The 20,697-nt window shown below is 31.6% G+C and overlaps 2 protein-coding genes across 2 annotated transcripts; one reads left to right on the forward strand and one right to left on the reverse strand.

The window, feature by feature from the left end:
* Positions 1-24: 24 nt before the first annotated feature.
* On the forward strand, positions 25-1,830 carry LOC117911854 (gallate 1-beta-glucosyltransferase-like). The gene has a single exon (XM_034826276.1). The coding sequence runs from the start codon at positions 93-95 to the stop codon at positions 1,527-1,529; it is 1,437 nt and encodes a 478-aa protein (XP_034682167.1). The 5' UTR covers positions 25-92; the 3' UTR covers positions 1,530-1,830.
* Positions 1,831-11,458: 9,628 nt separating this feature from the next.
* LOC117911347 (triacylglycerol lipase 1) lies at positions 11,459-18,799 on the reverse strand. The gene is made up of 10 exons (XM_034825685.1): positions 18,544-18,799; positions 18,079-18,189; positions 15,808-15,948; positions 14,946-15,056; positions 14,692-14,835; positions 14,564-14,604; positions 14,395-14,471; positions 12,626-12,721; positions 11,820-12,289; positions 11,459-11,638 (listed from the first exon to the last, which is right to left on the reverse strand). The coding sequence occupies exons 1-9, from the start codon at positions 18,715-18,717 to the stop codon at positions 11,949-11,951; spliced, it is 1,236 nt and encodes a 411-aa protein (XP_034681576.1). The 5' UTR covers positions 18,718-18,799; the 3' UTR covers positions 11,459-11,638; positions 11,820-11,948.
* Between the last annotated feature and the right edge of the window lie 1,898 nt (positions 18,800-20,697).

Here is a 20,697-nt window from a genome sequence, read left to right on the forward strand (position 1 = left end):
GTATATAAGAGTATTCCTCCCACATCCATTCCACATTAAACCACCTTTTCCCTCACTTCTCTCTGCTCTCCCTCAATCATAGTTGAACAAAAATGGGGTCTGAATCAAAGCTAGTTCATGTGTTTTTGGTTTCCTTCCCTGGACAAGGGCATGTCAACCCTTTGCTCAGGCTGGGGAAGCGTCTGGCTTCAAAGGGCTTGCTTGTTACCTTCTCCACTCCAGAGAGTATCGGGAAGCAGATAAGGAAAGCCAGTAACATTACTGACCAGCCGACACCGGTCGGAGAAGGTCTGATCAGGTTCGAGTTTTTCGAAGATGAGTGGGACGAGAACGAGCCCAAGCGCCAAGATTTGGACCTTTACTTGCCCCAGCTGGAGCTCGTGGGCAAAAAGGTTCTTCCTCAGATGATCAAAAAACACGCAGAGCAGGATCGACCTGTCTCCTGCCTCATCAACAACCCATTTATTCCATGGGTTTCTGATGTAGCAGCTGATCTTGGAATCCCCAGTGCCATGCTTTGGGTTCAATCTTGCGCTTGCTTTTCTACGTATTACCACTACTACCATGGCTTAGTCCCTTTTCCCTCCGAAGCTGAGCCTGAAATCGATGTTCAGTTGCCATGTATGCCTCTCTTGAAGTATGATGAAGTCGCTAGCTTCTTGTACCCGACCACTCCATACCCATTCCTGAGGAGAGCTATCTTAGGCCAGTACAGGAACCTGGACAAGCCCTTCTGTATATTGATGGACACGTTCCAAGAACTGGAACCCGAAGTCATCGAATACATGTCCAAGATCTGCCCGATCAAGCCTGTAGGACCTTTATACAAGAACCCTAAGGTGCCAAACGCCACTGTCCGTGGCGACTTCATGAAGGCTGACGACTGCATCGAGTGGCTCGACTCCAAGCCTCCCTCCTCCGTCGTCTACGTCTCTTTTGGAAGCGTCGTGTACCTGAAACAAGACCAAGTCGACGAGATCGCTTATGGGCTCTTAAACTCCGGCCTGCAATTCTTATGGGTGATGAAACCGCCGCACAAAGACGCCGGCCTGGAACTCCTAGTTCTTCCAGAAGGGTTCTTGGAAAAGGCCGGTGACAAAGGCAAGGTGGTGCAATGGAGCCCGCAAGAGCAAGTCTTAGCTCACCCCTCCGTTGCCTGTTTCGTTACCCACTGTGGATGGAACTCGTCCATGGAGGCTCTCAGCTCCGGCATGCCGGTGGTGGCGTTCCCACAGTGGGGAGATCAAGTCACCGACGCCAAGTACTTGGTGGACGAATTCAAAATTGGAGTGAGAATGTGCAGAGGCGAGGCCGAAAACAAGCTCATCACCCGGTCCGAGGTGGAGAAGTGTTTGATCGAGGCCACCACCGGACCAAAGGCAGCGGAGTTGAAGCAAAACGCCATGAAGTGGAAGAAGGCGGCGGAGCAGGCGGTGGCGGAGGGCGGTTCCTCCGAACGGAATCTACAGGGTTTTGTCGACGAGGTTCGGAGAAGGAGCATTGAGATCATTTACAAAACAAAAATTTAAAGTCAAAGTCTTCAGTTTTCAGTATCTTGAAGGGACACGTGTGAAGTAACGCTTGGGTAAAAGTAATCAGACCTGGTGTGGAATAACTAGAATACCCTTCTTAGGGTAAGGGGTCTTGACTGGATTCCGTATCGAATTGCCTTTCCCTTCCTCTTTCCTTTCTCCTGCACATAGCGGTGTCGTTTCACGCAACCTGTTTGTTTCTCTTCTTTATTTTGTCTCCTAATTAGTGTCTTGTAATATTCTATTATTGTAATTGAGTTTGTCTAATTTTTATCCAATTAAATTAGCTTTCTTGTTATTTGCAGAAATTGACCGACAAACCAATATCTCAAGGCGTGGAAAAAACAAAAATAAAAAATAAAAAAAATACCAGAAAGTTTGAGATCCAATAAATGCAATCATGATCCATCTGTATTTTGGAGATGGAGGAGAATCATGCCACGCTGTCCAATTTTTAATTTATTTACTTCTTCCAATTACTCTAAAGCACCATCTCAATCCGGACTTTATAATATTTTAGGTAATCATAAATCACATTTATCTCAAGGTGATGTTTATATATATATATTTAAATACAAAATATTAAAAACACTGTGTTATTAAAAAATATTTAATTTAAATTCAAATATTAGGGTTATGTTTGATTATTATAAACTTTGGAAAAAAAATGGAAAATTTTAAGAAAAAAAGTGTTTAAAAACAATATTTATAAAATTTTCTTTTATTTGAATGTTGATGGTAATAAAATTAAATTGTACTAAGGGAATATAGTTTCTTAAACTTTACCATTAAATGATGAAAATAGAAAAAATAGGGAAAAAAAAAAACACTAGAAGAAAGAGGGAAAATATTAAGCCTTATTTGGTAATTGTTTTCGAAAACAATTTTTAAGAATAGTTGTTGGAAATTATTATATGATGTTTTGTATAACAAAAGTATGATTGGAAATCTAAAACGTTGTTAACTTATTTTTCATATTTTTTATATATGTTTTAAAAATAATTTTTATATCTAATATTTTATTTTTAATTATTTTATGTGTTTATATAATTATTTTTTAAAACAGTCCTAAAAAAACTATTAAAAACAATAAAAACCAATTTAAAAATGTTTTTTAAAAACATCTTATTTTCTATTTTTAAGAACATAAAACATAAAACATTTTTTTTGTCCAACCGTGTTTTTTTTTTCTTTTATTTTTTTATTTTAGAGAATAAAAAACTATTCTAAAAAACAATTATCAAATAAATCCTAATTATTTTGTTTCAACTTGTTATTATTAATGCTTCAAGGTTTAAAATTAAGAGTGTGTTTCACAGTGATTTTAGGAAGTGTTTCTAATTTTTTTTAATACTTGAAAAATAAAAATTTTTAAATATTAGAAATTATAGAAAAACTTCCTAAAATCATTGTCGAACGCCTAAATTGACCACTAGGGCTATAATATAGGAAGTTTAAAGTGTATTTGTCAACCTTTTTAGAGGAAGTGTTTTTAATGAAAGTATTTTCTTCATAAATGTTTTTCCAATACTAAAGTGATTCAGATTTTAAAAAGTGTTTTTCAAATTCTATCTGATAATTTTTTGTTTTGAAAATATTTTTTAAATTAAAAATGTTTTGGCGTATACTCAACCCAAGCCAATGTGAATTAAATTTGGATGGGAATTGAATAAGGGTTTGGGCACATCCAATCTAACTCGACCTTATTCTATATTTACATAAAACTTAAATTATAAATAAAAATATATGTAAATATATATTATTTAATAGCAATTATTTGATATATTTTATTATTTTAAATGTTAGAGAATAATATAGAATTAAAAAAAAGTATTGCCTTGGTGTTATGAGATATTAATTTATCTTTTCATAGCTTTACTTGTAAATATATTTTTGCTATTGTGTGAAATGGCCGGGTTTAACCCTAACAGCCACCAATGACCAACCCCAGCCCAAGAAATAAAATAATATTATTTGGAAGTAGTTGGTGAAATGGGTTGAGCCGCAACTGGTGACCAGCTGTAGAGGGGTCTTGGAACACGTGAGTAGATTTAGGTGGCAGCAACCTAGTGTCAAATGTCAGTACACCTCCCCTTTTTATTCTTGGGGTTATTAGGTTTGAGTTAATCCCGAATGACAACTGGCTCGTCTCCACCGAATTCCACTTCTGTCTGATTAAAGAGTGGAAAATGGAAACCAGCGGCCACCGAATTCCACATTTACACAATGGAATGTGTAGTGAAACCTAGAAGGTAAAAAACAAAGTGTTCTAAATTCTTAATTAGTAAGAAGAATATTGTATTGAATATTTTGTATATTCATATATTATTGTAATATTATATTTTTTTATAGAATAAAAAAAGTTATTAAGAATATTTTTTATAAATATTTTAAGTTGTAAAGAAAAAGGATTATGAAATGGAAGTAAGTTTGTGAAATTATGCTTAATGAGATAGAGACGTTAAAAAGAATAAGAAACATTTAATGAGAAGCATTTTTTATAGCATAATGGAATGGTTTTCTATTGTTTATGAATGTAGTTGATTGGTCGAACTTATTAATACCTCATTAACATGTATGCAAATTATTTTATCTTTGTGTTCATGAATTAGCATTGTTTATATTATATCTTGATCATATCTGTTTATACATGTTATGTCCGCAATAGTTTTAATGTAAATAATGTTAAGTTAAAAAGACATAATATAAATAATGTCTATTATGAAATATAAATCATTGGATGATAATAGGATTATTTGATTAAAATGATCATTGAAAACCCAAATTTTCCATCTTTTTTGGTCATATTTTAATAAAAATACTCTCATTCTTTTCTTATAAAAATAATCATTTCTTTTCGAATCTACATGTAAATACTTAAAATAATTAAGAACATTTATGTCAACAATAGGGTTACTATCCATCAAAAACAAATAAAATCAAGGTATAAAACCATGAGATTTAAAGTTGTATATATGATATATTTTTTTTAGGGTAAAAAAAAAAAAAAAAAAAACTTTTAGTTATTAAAGAATTTGTCACTGAAAAAATAAAGAGAAGTGGTGGGTTGAGAAGGGTGTGCTACCACCACAAGGAAAATGGGAAGAAGTTTTAGTTACCCCTTTGTTTAACCCTAGTGGAAAGGGATATGCTTTTTGTCAATTATGATTGTGTTTGGACTGATTGATATTTTGATTAAAGGTAAAAAGGATTTTGCATGAAAAGGTGGGAAATTCATGAACGCTAATTAAAAATGGTGACCACAGCAATATTCCTTTTTAAATTTTGTCAAGACTTGAAAGCAAAGCCAAAATGACAATCAAATTTCTCATCCGAATGGTGCAGTGCCACCCTTATATGGGAACTTTGATCACCTAAACGAGACTAGTGATGATCCGATCCAGTCACCATGCTTAGCAGCTCTTACCATTGCCGGCTATAGATACAGAGAGGAGGTAGGTAAGGGTAGTTTGCTTCACTTCACCTACCAAACTCAAGTTTTTTATAACGGAATTTGGTCATATATACAATACATTGTCGAGATAGCTAATTATTTGTTTTTATCAAGTTTTTAGTCATCATAAAGTTTACTCTAATTTCCACTATTTTTCAAGTTTTAACCCTAGTTCGAGTTCAACTTGTAGCCTTGGTCCAACCGAATAATCCAATTTTTCCTTCAAGATGAAAGCTCGATAACACCTATCATGTTAATGAATGAACTATGGAGGCACCTAAGCATGTTATAGAATTATTCCCGTAAGGGAAAAATACAAAAACAAAGCAAACCTCACGCAAAGGTAGACAAGGTCTTAATGTGGTTTAGTCATTCATACCTATCTCCAATAATGAGAAAGAACGTTTCACCATGCAATAGAAATATATACAATTATTAGGTCTTGAAGCATTCCACTTTTGCATTCCATCTTGAACCACGAGCCTTTTTGCACCATCAGATGTGTCTCACTTCATTAGGTGTCTTTGTTTTTCCGTGCATCTTTATCCACCTCATCTAGTTTCACAAGTTCATCTCCCTCGTAACTTTTTTCCCTTATGACCAAGAATACTTATATAGATATTCCTTCTAGTTTTTCTTGTTCCATAAGGAATCTAATTACAATTATCACATATGACCTTAAGAAATATTCTATACATAATATTTCTTTTACAAAAAGAAACATATTCTAATTAGAAATTTGAGACACTTTCCAATGACACATACATGCCTTTGCTTTATATCTTAACTCAACTAAGGGAACCAACCTTCTAAAAAGCTAGACTAGGTCGAGGTCTTCATAGAATGAAAGGGACCAATCATGCTTAACTTTCAAGGAACTAATACAAACAGGGGATAAATTAATTAGAATCATAGCTCATAATCATAAGTCAAAACATCTCTAATTAGACTACTCAACCATGTCATATTGGTGGTAATTATGGACATGGTTATGTAAAATGACAAAATTTAACCTTTTACAATTATCATATATTCAAATTAAATTAATTATTAGCCTACAAAAAAATTAAATATATATAATTAGTTTAAGTTATGACTAATTAAAAAACCATCATGTGTCCTAAAACATACAATGCTGAGAGATGTAATAAAATAAAAAGTGTCATATGGCAATAACCTCCTCCAATTAAGTCATGACACATGTCACATGTGCCATGCACAAGAGGAAGGTGGTGTTTTTTTTGGGTAAATAGAAAAAGTCAAATGTTACTAAAAGTAATTTATTAATATCAATCAATATAATTAAATTGAACTTATTGATAACAAATTTGTTTTAATTATGTTGGTTGATATTTTAACAGAAAAAGAGACTAGTTGTCTTCCATTAAAACAAATAAACATATATTTTAATAATTAAAATCTAATTATTAAAATAAACAAAAAAATGTTAACTTTAATAATAAAAGAGATAATTATTGAGTCTGATCAAAAAATAAATTGAAGATGGTCAAATATAGTCTTCCAAATCTCCTTAAATGTTATTTTTACTTATTCTTATCTCAATGAGTTAAAACTATGAAATAGCATTTCAAATCTCCCTAAATATTAATTTTAATTAAGAAATAATAAAACTATTTAAATATGGAGTTTCCAATCCCTATTTGCAAAGCTTTTAGGCGAAGTATGAAGACAATAGAAGAACAAAGTTGAAGACATTATTTCAACGCCTTAAGTGTACTTCAAGCCTCGTCTTTGATCTTCAAATCTAAGTTCAAAGATTCAGGGATTCTTCAAATTCATCTTTAAATATTAAAATATCCTTTAAGTTTAAATTTAAAGATTTGAAGTTCAAGTCTAAAATTAAAAAACAAGTTCTATGATTTAAAGAACAAGTTGGAAGATTCAAAAATCAAGTTTATAAATTTGAAGATCAAATTCAAAGCATCTTCTATTCAAAATTAAGTATTTGTAACCTCAACGAACATAAGCTAAATCAAAGTCCTAACGTAGCTTCAAGACAAGTAAAACCAAAATTCAAACCCGCACTTAAGATTCGTGAATGTATAAACCAAGTCAAAATAAAAATTGGACCTTAGTTCTGAATTAATCAATTTTAATTGACGGCTAATTTTTCTTGAAAAGAAATTTATACCTACAATTTTATGATTAGCAAGAACCAATCCTTCACTCCAAATGAATAAAATAATTCATACTTTTGAAAAAATAACCTTCATTTATTCAAACTTATGAATATTATATCAATTTAACGGAATCAATTTTACACGTTTTTTAAAAATGTATTTGAATGTGAGACAATGATAAATAATAATAATTATAATAATAATAATAATCAAATAATATTTAAAAATATCTAGTAGTACATTTCATCATCAAATAATCTACGATGGATTATAATACATCATTTGTAAAAACGGCCACGTAACAAATTGGAGCTCACACTTTTTAAATTACAAATTCATCAATTCCCACCTCAAATATTTCCAACAATCATCTACCCTTCCATTAAGTTTAGTTGGCCGACCACCGGTTGTTGGCATAGAAAAAAAAAAAAGGCTTAAATAAAGTTGTCCTCCTTGTCTCTATTTGCTTTTGTACTGCTTTAACATTTATTGTTTGCAATTTTCTATGTTATTTTTTTGTCAAAATTCCAGATTTGGGGGGATTTTTCTCAATAGTACGGTAATTTAAAAAAATTATGCTTAAATTACTATAGTAGAAGAAGTTATTACAAATATACGATAGTTTTTGCCACCTAGGAAATAGGATTTGCCACTTAGGAGAGAGGAGAGAGGAGAGAGGTTCAGCAGATAATTTTTTTTTTAAACAAAGGGAAATCGTCTTTTCAAAAGACGAGTTCCATGAAAAAAAAAATAGTATTTAAAAAAATTCCCTATTTACAAGAGAACTCGTCTCTTTCCATGAAAAAAAATATATAAAAAAAAAAAAAAATCCTCAAGGTATATATTTTAAAAAAAATTCCTTAAAAAAAAAAAAATTCCACAAGGGAAATTCAAGAGACGAGTTTCCCATGGGAAAATTTTTTTAAAAATAAATATATATTTTTTTAAAAAAAATTCCCAAATTAAAAAAAAAAACAATTCCACAAGGGAACTTGTCTCTTCAAGAGACGAGTTTCCCATGGGAAAAAAATTTAAAAAAAAAAAAAATTTAAAAATTCCTAAATTCAAAAAAAAAAAAAAAAAAAAAAAACAATTCCACAAGGGGAAAGAGTGGGAATTTTTTTTTTTTTAAATTCCCAAATTAAAAAAAAAAAATCCACAAGGGGAACTCGTCTCTTCAAGAGACGAGTTTCCTATGGGAAATTTTTTTTTAAAAAAATATTTTTTTAAAAAAAATTCCCAAATTAAAAAAAAAAAAAAAAAAAAAAAAACAATTCCGCAAGGGAACTCGTCTCTTCAATAGACGAGTTCCCATGGAAAATATATATATATATATATATATTTTAAAAAAGTTCTCAAATTTAAAAAAAAAAAAAAAAAATCCTCAAGGGAACTCGTCTCTTCAAGAGACGAGTTCCATGAAAAATAAAAAAATATATATATTTTTAAAAAAAATTCCCAAATTTTTATTTAAAAAAAAAAAACAATTCCTCAAGAGAACTCGTCTTTTTTTTAAAAAAAAAAAGTTCCCAATATATATATATATATATTTTAAATTCCCAAATTATTATTTAAAAAAAAAAAACAATTCATCAAGGGAACTCGTCTCTTGAAGAGATGAGTTCCCATAAAAAAAATATATTTATTTTTTTTAAAAAATCCCAAATTATAAAATAAAAATAAAAAATTCCAAAGGGGAAATAGTCTTTTTAAAAAAAAGTAATATTTTTAATATATTTTTTAAAAAAATCCCAAAATATAAAAATAAAAAATAAAAAAAATATTGCAAAAGGGAAATCGTCTCTTCATTAAAAAAAAAATCCCAAATTATAAAAAATCCCAAAATATAAAAATAAAAAATAAAAAATAAAAATAACTAATTTGGGAACTCGTCTCTTCAATTGAATTGTGTGGTTGCGTCTCTTCATTAAAAAATTTTTTTTTTCCCATGGGAACTCGTCTCTTCAAGAGACGAGTTCCCTTGAAGGATTGTTTTTTTTTTTTTTTTTTCAATTTGGGTATCTTTTTTTAAAAAAAAAATTTTAAAATTTTTTTTTTTTCCCATGGGAACTCGTCTCTTCAAGAGACGAGTTCCCTTGTGGAATTGTTTTTTTTTTTTTTTTTTAATTTGGGAATTTTTTTATAAAAAAAATATTTAAAAAAAAAAAAATTTCCCATGGGAACTCGTCTCCCTTGAAGAATTGTTTTTTTTTTTTTGGGTTTTTTTTTTTTTTAAATTTTCTTTTTTCCCATGGGAACTCGTCTCTTGAAGAGATGAGTTACCTTGTGAAATTTTTTTTTTTTTTTTAATTTGGGAATTTTTTTATAAAAAATTTTTTTTTTTTTAATTTTTTTTTTTCCATGGGAACTCGTCTCTTGAAGAGACAAGTTCCCTTGTGGAATTGTTTTTTTTTTTTTTAATTTGGGAATTTTTTTATAAAAAAAATATTTAAAAAGAAAAAAAAAATTTCCCCTAGGAACTCGTCTCTTGAAGAGACGAGTTCCTTGAAGAATTGTTTGTTTGTTTTTTTTTTTTTTAATTTGGGTATTTAAAAAAAATTAAAATAAAAAATTTTCGCATGGGAACTCGTCTCTTCAAGAGACGAGTTCTCTTGAGGAATTGTTTTTTTTTTTTTTTTTTTTTAATTTGGGTATTTTTTTTCCCATGGGAACTCGTCTCTTGAAGAGACGAGTTCCCTTGTGGAATTGTTTTTTTTTTTTTTTTTTTTTTTTAATTTGGGAATTTTTTTATAAAAAAAATATTTAAAAAAAAAAAAATTCCCCCTGGAACTCGTCTCTTGAAGATTTTTTTTTTTTTTTTTTAATTTGGGTATTTAAAAAAAAAAAAAAAATTCCCATGGGAACTCGTCTCTTGAAGAGACGAGTTCCCTTGTGGAATTGTTTTTTTTTTTTTTAATTTGGGAACTTTTTTATACTCGTCTCTTCAAGAGACGAGTTTCCTTGTGGAATTGTTTTTTTTTTTTTTTAATTTGGGAATTTTTTTTAAAAAATATATATTTTTTTTCCCATGGGAACTCGTCTCTTGAAGAGATGAGTTCCCTCGAGGAATTGTTGTTTTTTTTTTTAAATAACAATTTGGAATTTTAAAAAAAAAAATATATTTTTTTTTTCAAGGAACTCGAGTTCCCTTGTAAATGGAGAATTTTTTTAAATACTATTTTTTTTTTCATGGAACTCGTCTTTTGAAAAGACGATTTCCCTTTGTTTAAAAAAAAATTTATCCGTTGAACCTCTCTCTTCTCTCCTCTCTCCTAAGTGGTAAATCCTCTTTCCTAGGTGGCAAAAACTACCGTATATTTGTAATAACTTCTTCTACTACAGTAATTTAAGCATAACTTTTTTAAATTACCGTACTATTGAGAAAAATCCAATTTGGGGTATCTGAATTTTGTACGACATAAAGGCAAAAGCAACTTATCCATGGAGACAGCAAAATCAATGATAGGATTCCTTTGGGTTGGCTGGATCGGAGATAAGATTCAAGTCCAATCAGATCTGTTCTTGGGTTAGGTCCAAATTGAAATTGTGGTAGGTTGAATTATACGGATCATTCAATTGTGTTAGGTTAGTTATTTATGGTGTTTAGATTGTCAACCAGTCAAATGTTCATCCCACGGAGTGAAAAAATATATATATTATTTGATTAAGATGAAATAATCTCAAATTTACCAATCTTTTTTTTTTTTAATTTTAAATCTAAATCATATCCATTTTTTTTAAATACCCTTTTAACTTTCTTTTTTTTTTTTTTTTAATATTAAAGGGTATTTATATATAAAAAAATTATTTTTTAAGTTCAAGCATGAGAAAATGAACTCTTACAAATTCAAGATTATTTATCATTTTCAATCGAATAATCCAAGAAAGAAAAAAAAAGGCATAGTAAATCTAGATTTTGTGTCTAAATAATCATTAAAATTAGAATTTAAATTTTCTATCTAAAAAATCATCAAATTTGCATTTGCCCGGAATTTTATGTCCAAATAATCATTAAATCAAGTTAGTGTTTTCCCGTTGTAACGTTCATGTTTATTTTTCCGACGTCAAAATCACATTCAATGACTACCACCCATGACCATATGTGATTTTTCTTATATAACATGTTGCATAGACGTTGCTTGCACGTCTTCTTCCAGCAGGGCTCAAGTTCCAACCCGGCCGAGGCCCAAGAATGGGCTCTGGGGAACCATGTAGAGAGGAGGCAGAGTACTTATTCTGAGCCAAGATTGTACTGATGCTCTAGAGAAACGAGTAGAATCCCAGAAGGCAATTGGATTCTGATGATGCTTTACTTTTGATCCAACTGACAATAAACAATTTAAACAGTCCACACTCTCATATATTAGCCACCATTTTTACATACCATATTTGGGGTGGACAGTTCATAACAGAGCTTTAATCCTGCGCTTGATATTAAAAAGAAGCCGATCTTCGATTTTTTTTTTTCCTTTCTTTTGATTATCATAAATAACTAGTTTCATCTTCTAATCCTGCAAAGGCAGTTAAAAGTACGTTTGGTTAGTAAGTGGGAAGACATTCCCCGTAACGTAATTTATCTGTTTGGTTGCCACGAAGAGAGAAATGCATAAACAGATGGGAAAATGTGTCAAATTTCAAAACTGTCTCTTTTCTCAGCAACCAAACAGGAAATTGTGGTAAATGAAGGCAAACCTTATTACTACGCAGCACTCTCCCTCGTTCATTGCCCTTATCAGAGAAAGAAGAAAAAAAATGTGAAGTTACAAACATATACACAATAAAAATATAGAATTGGCGAAGCACATCCATGAATCATAACTATCATATATTGCACAAACCAGCTGAACAACTAGACTTTCCTCGTGACCTAAAAAACCTGATCATGTTATCGTAAACATCTTCCTTTGCATTTACACTCAAAAGGAAGTCTATGTGACCATAGTTCTCAAGATAAAGCAGTTCTGGTTCGGATGGCAACTCGGTGAGTGTGTGATTGAAATCAGTCAAATCTGCCAGGGCATCACTGCCCCCATAACCCATCCATATCGGCAACGACTTGGGTATGCTATTAAGATCAAATCTTGGTGGATTGACCTGACCATAGTGCTTGAGATTTCTCCAGATTCCGTAGTCATACTTTGCAAAAGTTCCAGCTCGGATCACTGCCAAGCAGAAGGCTGTTAGAAACAAAATCATCCAGGAGTGGGAAAAAGACAAATTAGAGAGAGGGCACAGGGAGGGAGGACATCTTTATAAGAGACATTGTAACTTAGTGAATATTTCATCCCCTTCATGTTGTTTTTACTGCAACAGGGACAATTGAATGCAGTTGTTGGACAATCAACTGTTAAAAATACCCAGACATGATGAAGATAGAAATCAAGTTTTAGCAGTTAAAAAGTAACAATGTGGCACTTTGGTTGGGAAAGTTTTATGCAAAACATCGACCTTAAAGGCCCTCAAAATAGAAGGTTGTGACAAGAAAGTGTGGAGCATACTTTGAAACAGATGGTGGAGATTTTTTGAGGATGATGGATGAGGCTCATATCCAAGATAGTAGTCAATGCGTGAGTTGTTAAAGCAGCAGTTTTCCCCTGAAAAGAGATCAAATTTAAAACAATGTAAAAATAGATAAAGATATAGAATGGACTATAAGATCAGAACATTCACAAACAAAATTTAGTACCTTCCACTTAAGAACCATATTATTTTCTTTTCTTTTATGCTCTTTTCTTGCTAGAATTTTTAGGTACTTAAGAACCATACTCAGTAGAAAATGCCCTCCAAAAGGCCTTATGCAGAAGAACCATATAGTAATCATTCAACCACTCCAATACAACAACCATTTTATCGATACAGATTACAACTGTTTCTACCACAGGCAAATACAATTCAATGCTTTAAATCAGCATTGTAATATGAACAAGCCGAACAGTTTCTAACCATCTCAAGTATAGGTCCTGATGCTACAGTATTTTTAGTAACATGGTCAATAATTCTTAGGTGATAAGGGGAAAAGTTAAAAGAGCTACCAAAAAACATTAAAGGGTTTGCTTGGTAAAAGGGGAAATGAAATATTTCAAGGAAGTGATCATAGAAACACTACAACCATGTAGAGTAAATAGATTGGTACTTCAGTCTGAAAAGTTCAATATTTCTCATCAAAATAATGGAACTTGTCTTCCTTTATTTAGTTGCCTGTTTTTGAGGGAAATGGATCAGGCTGTGTATCTATCAACCATCTCATATGATGCAAATCGTTCAATCATATGATACATCAAAACCACTCAAAGGAGACACTTTTTTCCCTTTATTTAGTTTTTTGATAGGTTCCCTTTCTCTATTTAGTTGGAGTTTGATGAATCAAATGCTTTCAGGAACCCCCATCATGGAGTTTGATGATTCAAATTCTTTTAGAAACCCAACATTCTGATCACTGAGACCTTAAAATAGTGGGGAGACCATTAGCCCAACTATTTTACATTATTAGGATTTGACTCTAGAATCAATTTTAAAGTGTTGGAGCACAAACATTTCCAGTATCTAAACAATCACACCCCGTCACACACATTGACATTACACTTAATGCCCCTGATAAAGCCATTAGTATTAACATTACACTTAATGCCCTAGATAAAGCCACCAAAAATATTGAAAAAATATAGGACCAATTATGAAGATTTGGATGAGACTTAATTCTGTTAATATAGAAAGTTCAAAATGCTTGGGTGAACCCCACCATTAAATCACTGCTGCCAAAAATACCGACAATGCAATAATTGGCTTCATTGAACAATGCTAATTATTATACCACTAGAATTCTTTGATTATCAGAAAGCCTGAAAATTGATCCATAACAACAACAAGAAATCAACAGGATTATTACGCTCACATAATTCAGTTAAGGGATAGAACATGCTTCTTGTGACATAAGACAGTAAGACCAAAGCCACTGGAATGGCATGTGGATTTTGAGATATCTTTCCATGACAGTATGGTTTGGGAACTGGGTTTTGGATGCTGCAGCAAACTCAAATGCCTTAAAGAAATAGGATAGAGAGAAAATAGACATCAATTTTATGACATTTTCAAGGTGAGGAGAAAATTCACTGCAAATCAAATAAAACAGCATTCCAGAACTTCCTTGTTATTTAACCACATTATGCACCATCAGTTCTCAAAAAATTATAAAAAAAAATGGTCACATGCACAGATTTGGGGGCATCAATGCACACACAAACATATATGAGAGAGACAAAGACAGAACCTGTGATTGAACTTAGCAAGTCGTTGCAATCAAAATGGCCTTCACATACAGAATTTAAAAGGTAAACTCCCACATTGCTGAAAATAAATAAGACATGGTAATATCAGTATACATAGAACTATTAACAAACAAAATGAAAGACAGAAATGGAAAATAGATAGAACAAAACCTTCTAAAATTAAGTTGATGGATACCCATAGCAAGAATCATCTGTCCAAAAAGAACTGATATGTCAATTTGTACCATCAGAAAGTGTTTCCACACTGTAATCCAAACATGTCTAAATGCAAAAGATACCTGATCAAGATGCATGTTGACCATTCTAAGTACAAATTGAGCACTGACATGCTCTAGATATGATATGGGACAAAGAAGAGCTGCAGCTTCAACCATTTCCACTATCTCAGGCTGAGTGAAAGCAGCCAAAGCCATGATTGTCCCCTGTGAAGAGAGTTAAGAAAATAAACTCATAGTAGAGCAAAGAACAGAAGCCAGAAGTAAACTGATCGATACCAAAGGTGGGTTTTGTTATAAACCAAATGGATCAAGACCTGTGAGTGTCCAACAACAAAGGTTTTGGTGTTTGTCATGGTATATATATAATGGATCATTTCTGCAAGATCATACAGTGCCAATTCCTGCCAACTCCAATCCCAAAATTCCTACAACAAAAGCATACACTCAGTTTGATAATATTACAGACAAGAAGAAATATACACAAATTTCATTCAGACTTTCCTTGTTAGACTACTACAGAACATAAACCCAGGTTGATGATACCAGTCAATCCCCCAAGCAGACTTCTCATTTAAGGATATAAATCTACATGCATGTAAAAGTTACCTGATGAGGATGGAAAGGTAGAAGACGGTCTTTTCTCATAAGATCTGGATGCTAAAATTCTCATTCCAAGACCATACTTATATATGCAGTTAATTCTCCTCTCCATTATGATATTCTAAATAAATCTCCATTGCTCTTCTAAATATATGTTTGCTTAAGATTCCTATTTTGTTATTCTCATGAAATACGTCCTACATAAAACACAAGAATGCAACCTAGGCTAGAAGAGCAGGATACCAATTCTAACAGAGCCGGTATCAAAGTCTATGCACCCAACTCCACTATGACCAAGACAAATTATTTTTAATTTTTTGTAAAGTACTAGTTACATAACATGAAACTTTTTATGGCAATTCAATTTCACAGTGGTCCAAAACCTTACATTATGCAAATTCAAAGTGATATATAAAGAAGTTCTGATAAAAAAGTAATGTATATGGAAGTATAATCAACTTTAGAAGATGAAGAGAGCTGTTAGATATATCGGACTATGAGTTAGACACCTGTCAATTCAATGAAAGTGTGCTCAACTTTAGATGGAGATAAAAATATACTGCAAACTAACTTTACCTTGTTTTTCTCTGATAAAGTGACGTGCCCATGACTCCAGCGTGTTCCACGCACATTTCCAACCCATACATCAAAACCATGATCTGCAAGGATGAAGCCTAATGACTGCTCTGTGTTGTCCAAAAACCATGCATCACCAGCCTGTTCTTATTTTAAATTGAGCAAACATCAGAATAAGAAAATGTCAGAAACCAAGTTTCTAGTCTATGTAAACTCATAACCACCTAAGAATTTATCCAATAAATGCCTCAATCATTTTAGACTATGTAAATGAAAAATCAAAATGGAAATTTCAGAAAGAGAGCACAAAACTAGAAACATGGAGAGAGCATATATCAATATTAGCAAACAGAGAATAATGCAAGATGAGAAGAATTAAACAAATTGAACGTTGGAATGGATACAAGTTATTTATACATTAAAAAAAAAAAAAAAAAAGCTAGATATCTTATAGAATCATGGCCTTTAGTGGAATTAACACACCATAGTATATTCATCAAACAGATTTCGGTTATGTGCTATACTTTACAATAGGATATAAGTACATGACATTTTGGTCTGTGCCAGAAAATTAAAGCAGAAAATCAGGGACCTGCAGATTAATACAAGCGCTGTTGATAACAGCGGTGAAACAGCATTATGTCACCATGTATTTCCTTTTAGCTTTGTTCATAATTCAACAAGGAAAGATTAAAAGTGATTCAGGACAAACTAAAAGGTCTATGAACTTTCTGGGTGCAAATTGCAGGGATATTTTTCTTTTTGCTTTTCTTTTTTTTTTTCAGTAGGAAAACAAAAGGACCATATTATGAACAATGCCTAACAAGAGTGAGTGCAATCCAAGGCAACAAAGTCTAGAGCTTTAATTACTATATCGAATGAAGCATACAATCATGAAATAGCTTGAACCTATCCATGTTTTATTCACATCACAATCATCATTAAATTAAATTTTATATATATTAGAAGGAGTAGGTCGCCTTCTCTTACACTTTAGTGCCTTGCTCGTGGCAATTGCCTTGGCATAACCTTTTCTAAGATGCCTTGCATGGGTCCTCAAAAGGTTGGTCTTGGCTTTTGCGTCATTTGACAGCCATGTAAAAGTTCAATGTTGGCCATATATTCATAAGCACGGACATAGCCTAGATCACTTATAGGCATTTGTTTGGTAGGCCATTGTAGATGGACACCATTCTGAGCAATCATTTATATATGATGCTCAACTAGTCTGAGTGATCACATATATACCTCCATTGAATCTTCTATCTAAACTATAATCAGTATCTAGGTGGCCCCCAAGAAATATCCCCTCCTAACCTAATGGTAGATGATAATGCCAAAGATGGCCTGACTGCTTCTGCAATTTTCACACGTGACCATCCCAATGGGATGCTACCAGAACTTAAATAAACAGGATTTTGTTTCAATTCAATGCATCCAGCTAGGAGGAACAAGAAAAAGATCAGTATTTTGTAAAAATGGCCCACCCACAGTCTAACTGAAGTAGGTAGGTGCGACAGCAATATATGAAGAAGAGATGCCAGTTGAAGGCCTTAACTGGCTTAGGAGGCAAGGGAGTCATAGCCCAAGAATGAGGAAGAAGTAGTTGCAGATCAAACAGAAAAGGTGGCCGCATGTCCCATATCGATCTTGAAGTTGTTGAGAACCTCTCCTAAAGGAGTATTTTTTAAATGTCTTACAAGAAGCACAAGTCCTGTCGACTCTAATGCCAGAAGGGCTCCAATGAAGCAGTTGAGAAAATCTTTACCATCAATGCTCTCATGTTTACAAAGGATGAAATACAAACAAAAAGGAAAGAAATGGATACCACCCGGCTCTACAAATCATCATCTTTCTCAACGACCATTCAGTCCCAAAGACATTGATTGGGTGAGTCTATCTATAAACCTCTGGATCATGAGCACTCGTGATGCCAGGTTTAAGGTTCTAGCCAAGCTAGTTCTTTAAGGTTCTAGCCAATAATTGTTCTATTCTTTAAGAAGCTAAAAATATGAGGAATTTTGATAGTTAACTGGAGAACTGCTTCCTCGGCTAGGTGAAAATACTTTTATTGCTTTTAAGAGCAAAAATCAACACAAGTTTGCTTTTAGAAACAATGAAAGTAATTTCAAAATGTTAAACAAAAGAACCCTAAAAATTATAAATAAATCTATCTCAAGTAGGGTTTTATACATTAGTAAAACAATTACAAAGATTTCAGTTTGTTCTGAAAGTACAGTAATTTTGTTGTAAGAATAGTAAGAAAATCACCATAAAGAGACCGTGTAGAAGCAGAACAGGAGGACCTGGTTGAGATCCTAAATTCACAGTGGGAGACGAAACACGTTGAAGAGCCAACAAATATCCATCCTTGGTTTGAACCTGAAACAAGTTAAAGCAAACCTCACTATCATTCAGCCAAGAACAATAATCAAAGTGCCAAACCAAAAATTACTAACACTGTTACAGAATTTCAGCAGAAAAATTCTCCAACTGTTGTAAATGTCATCATAGAATTGAAACAGACTAGAAACCCCGCTCGGTTGGGAAAACAACTTAAGAGAAAAAACGATTCCGTTATTACACGATATCTCTGTATTCATTGCTCAATTCCTAAGAAAACGAAAACCTCAATTTTCAATTACTTTTTCTCTTCCCCAGTTTCTCAGCAACCAAACGGAGCAATCAGGAACGATCAATTTACCAGACTATATGTTCGAGAGATTACAGACTTACCGCGTGTTCGGAACAAGGATAACCGGAGGGTTGAACAAGCTGAGCACAGAGGCTCTGCACCGGTAAGGGGCGGCTCACATTGGAACCGCCGGTTAATACGCCGGCGACTTCTCCGGCGGAGTGCAAGACGAAGAAGCAGATTAACAGAGACATGACCGGCGCAGACCTCTCCATCTTCGATAAGGCTGCTAGCGGTGTGATGAGACTGAATCCAAGGGCTTTTATTTATCTTTTTCCGGTGGCAGGCGAAGAGTGAATATGACGCGCTCTCACAGCGTATCGATTACCCTCTTGACTGTCATGACAGCGTTGGCGGAAAAACCATAGAGCACGTGATTCCGTTGCTTTTAAACGATAAAACTAAAAATAACAAAACAAATTATTTATTGCTCAAATTCTCACACGATTTTTAATATATTTAATTTCTATCATAAAAAATTAATTTAATATTTATATTCTATTTTCTTATTTTTCTTAATAATTAAAAAACTTCTTTATGAAAATGACAGAAAGAGCAAGAAAACAGAAGGAGGAAAACAAAAAGAGAAGCTTCGTGAGTAGCATTTAAACGGTAATCTTCCTAAACGACGACGCTTTAATCTTGGCATTATATTTGGAGGCACGCTTATGAAGAGCGCGTTTGGTTGACGTTTACATTAAATCCCACTCCTGACCGTTGTAGTTGGGTGTCAAAAATTAAAAATATCGCCAAAATCATGAAGGGATATCGGGAATGGTGTGATACGTGACGAGTAACAAGTAACCGGAACCGTTATCGTTATCTACCGTTGCCAATCTAATTAGCGGAATCGGTGGAACAAAATAAGATAGGATATGCATCCTAAGTTCCTAACATAGAATTTAGCTAATAAAATAAATAAATAAAATTTTAATTGTTTAGAATAAAAATTATGTTATTTTTCGATATTTATTAAATAAATATAAAATTTCTCTTATATTTATTGATATTTAGAAATTATTATATATTTAAATTTGGTAAATAATTATTTATTTATTTATAATTTTCATTATTAAAATATTTAAAATTTATATAATTTAATAAATAAAAAATTAGTTCTTTATTTCTAACTACAAATTTAATTTTTTATAATTAAAATTTTTTATTTTGTAAAATAAATAATATAAAAAATTAAACAAAACTTAATAAAAAGGTAAATTTATAATACCTAGAATTAACATATATCTCATATAGAAAAAAAATATCAAAAATATGGTTAGATAATATATCTTATTACTTATCATATCTTATATAGGATTAAATATAAAATAAAATAAACTATAAGATATTTTAATTTACTTCATACCAATCAAATATGAGATAAAATATATTATCTCTAATTCTATCTTGTAACTCCTAAAAATTTAAAAGTATGTTCATGCTATTTATTATCATTTAACAATTTTATTTCCCTCCTCAAGTAAATTTTTATTTAATTAAAATTTTAAAAATGGTAAAATTATTTTTATTTTTAATAAAACATTTTAGCAATAGTTTTCAATTACAAGATTAATATTGTTACTTCTTCTTCTTTTTTCTAAAGCAAAGTTTAAAAATATATGTATGATTTTATTTTATTTTTATTAACTTTACATTAGTAAAGGCTTCTAATATTAAATCAACACTAAGTTTAGCATATAAATTATTTTATTAATATTTGAGTTTGATTTTTTAAATTTATTTATTTATTTATTTTAATTTTTGGGTCTACCACTTTTTATGGACTCCATTCTATACTTATGTAGATACATTTTATATAAGAAAAAAGCCAACAAAAAAAATCATAATTGAAAAGAAAATTTTCATATATATATATATATATATATAAACCCAACAAACAATTTAAGTTGAAAATTTCAAATACTTTTTTACATAAAAATTCAAAAATACAATTGATGAGAAATTTCAAAAAAATTCTTACAAAAAAATGAAAAACACTTATGTAAGCAAGCTCCCTCTTTGAAACCTTTTGCTCAGTATTTTACTTATTTTTTCTAGACACTTCTGCTAAAATAAATAATAATAATAATAATAAAATTAGGCTTAATTTTTTTTATTTAACAAGGAAAGAATAAAGGTTTAAATAATAAAAATGTTAAGGTTTTCAAATGATCAATAAAGACCCATTTAATCCA

This window comes from Vitis riparia, chromosome 3 (genome assembly GCF_004353265.1).
Source record: "Vitis riparia cultivar Riparia Gloire de Montpellier isolate 1030 chromosome 3, EGFV_Vit.rip_1.0, whole genome shotgun sequence".
NCBI classification, from domain to species: Eukaryota; Viridiplantae; Streptophyta; class Magnoliopsida; order Vitales; family Vitaceae; genus Vitis; species Vitis riparia.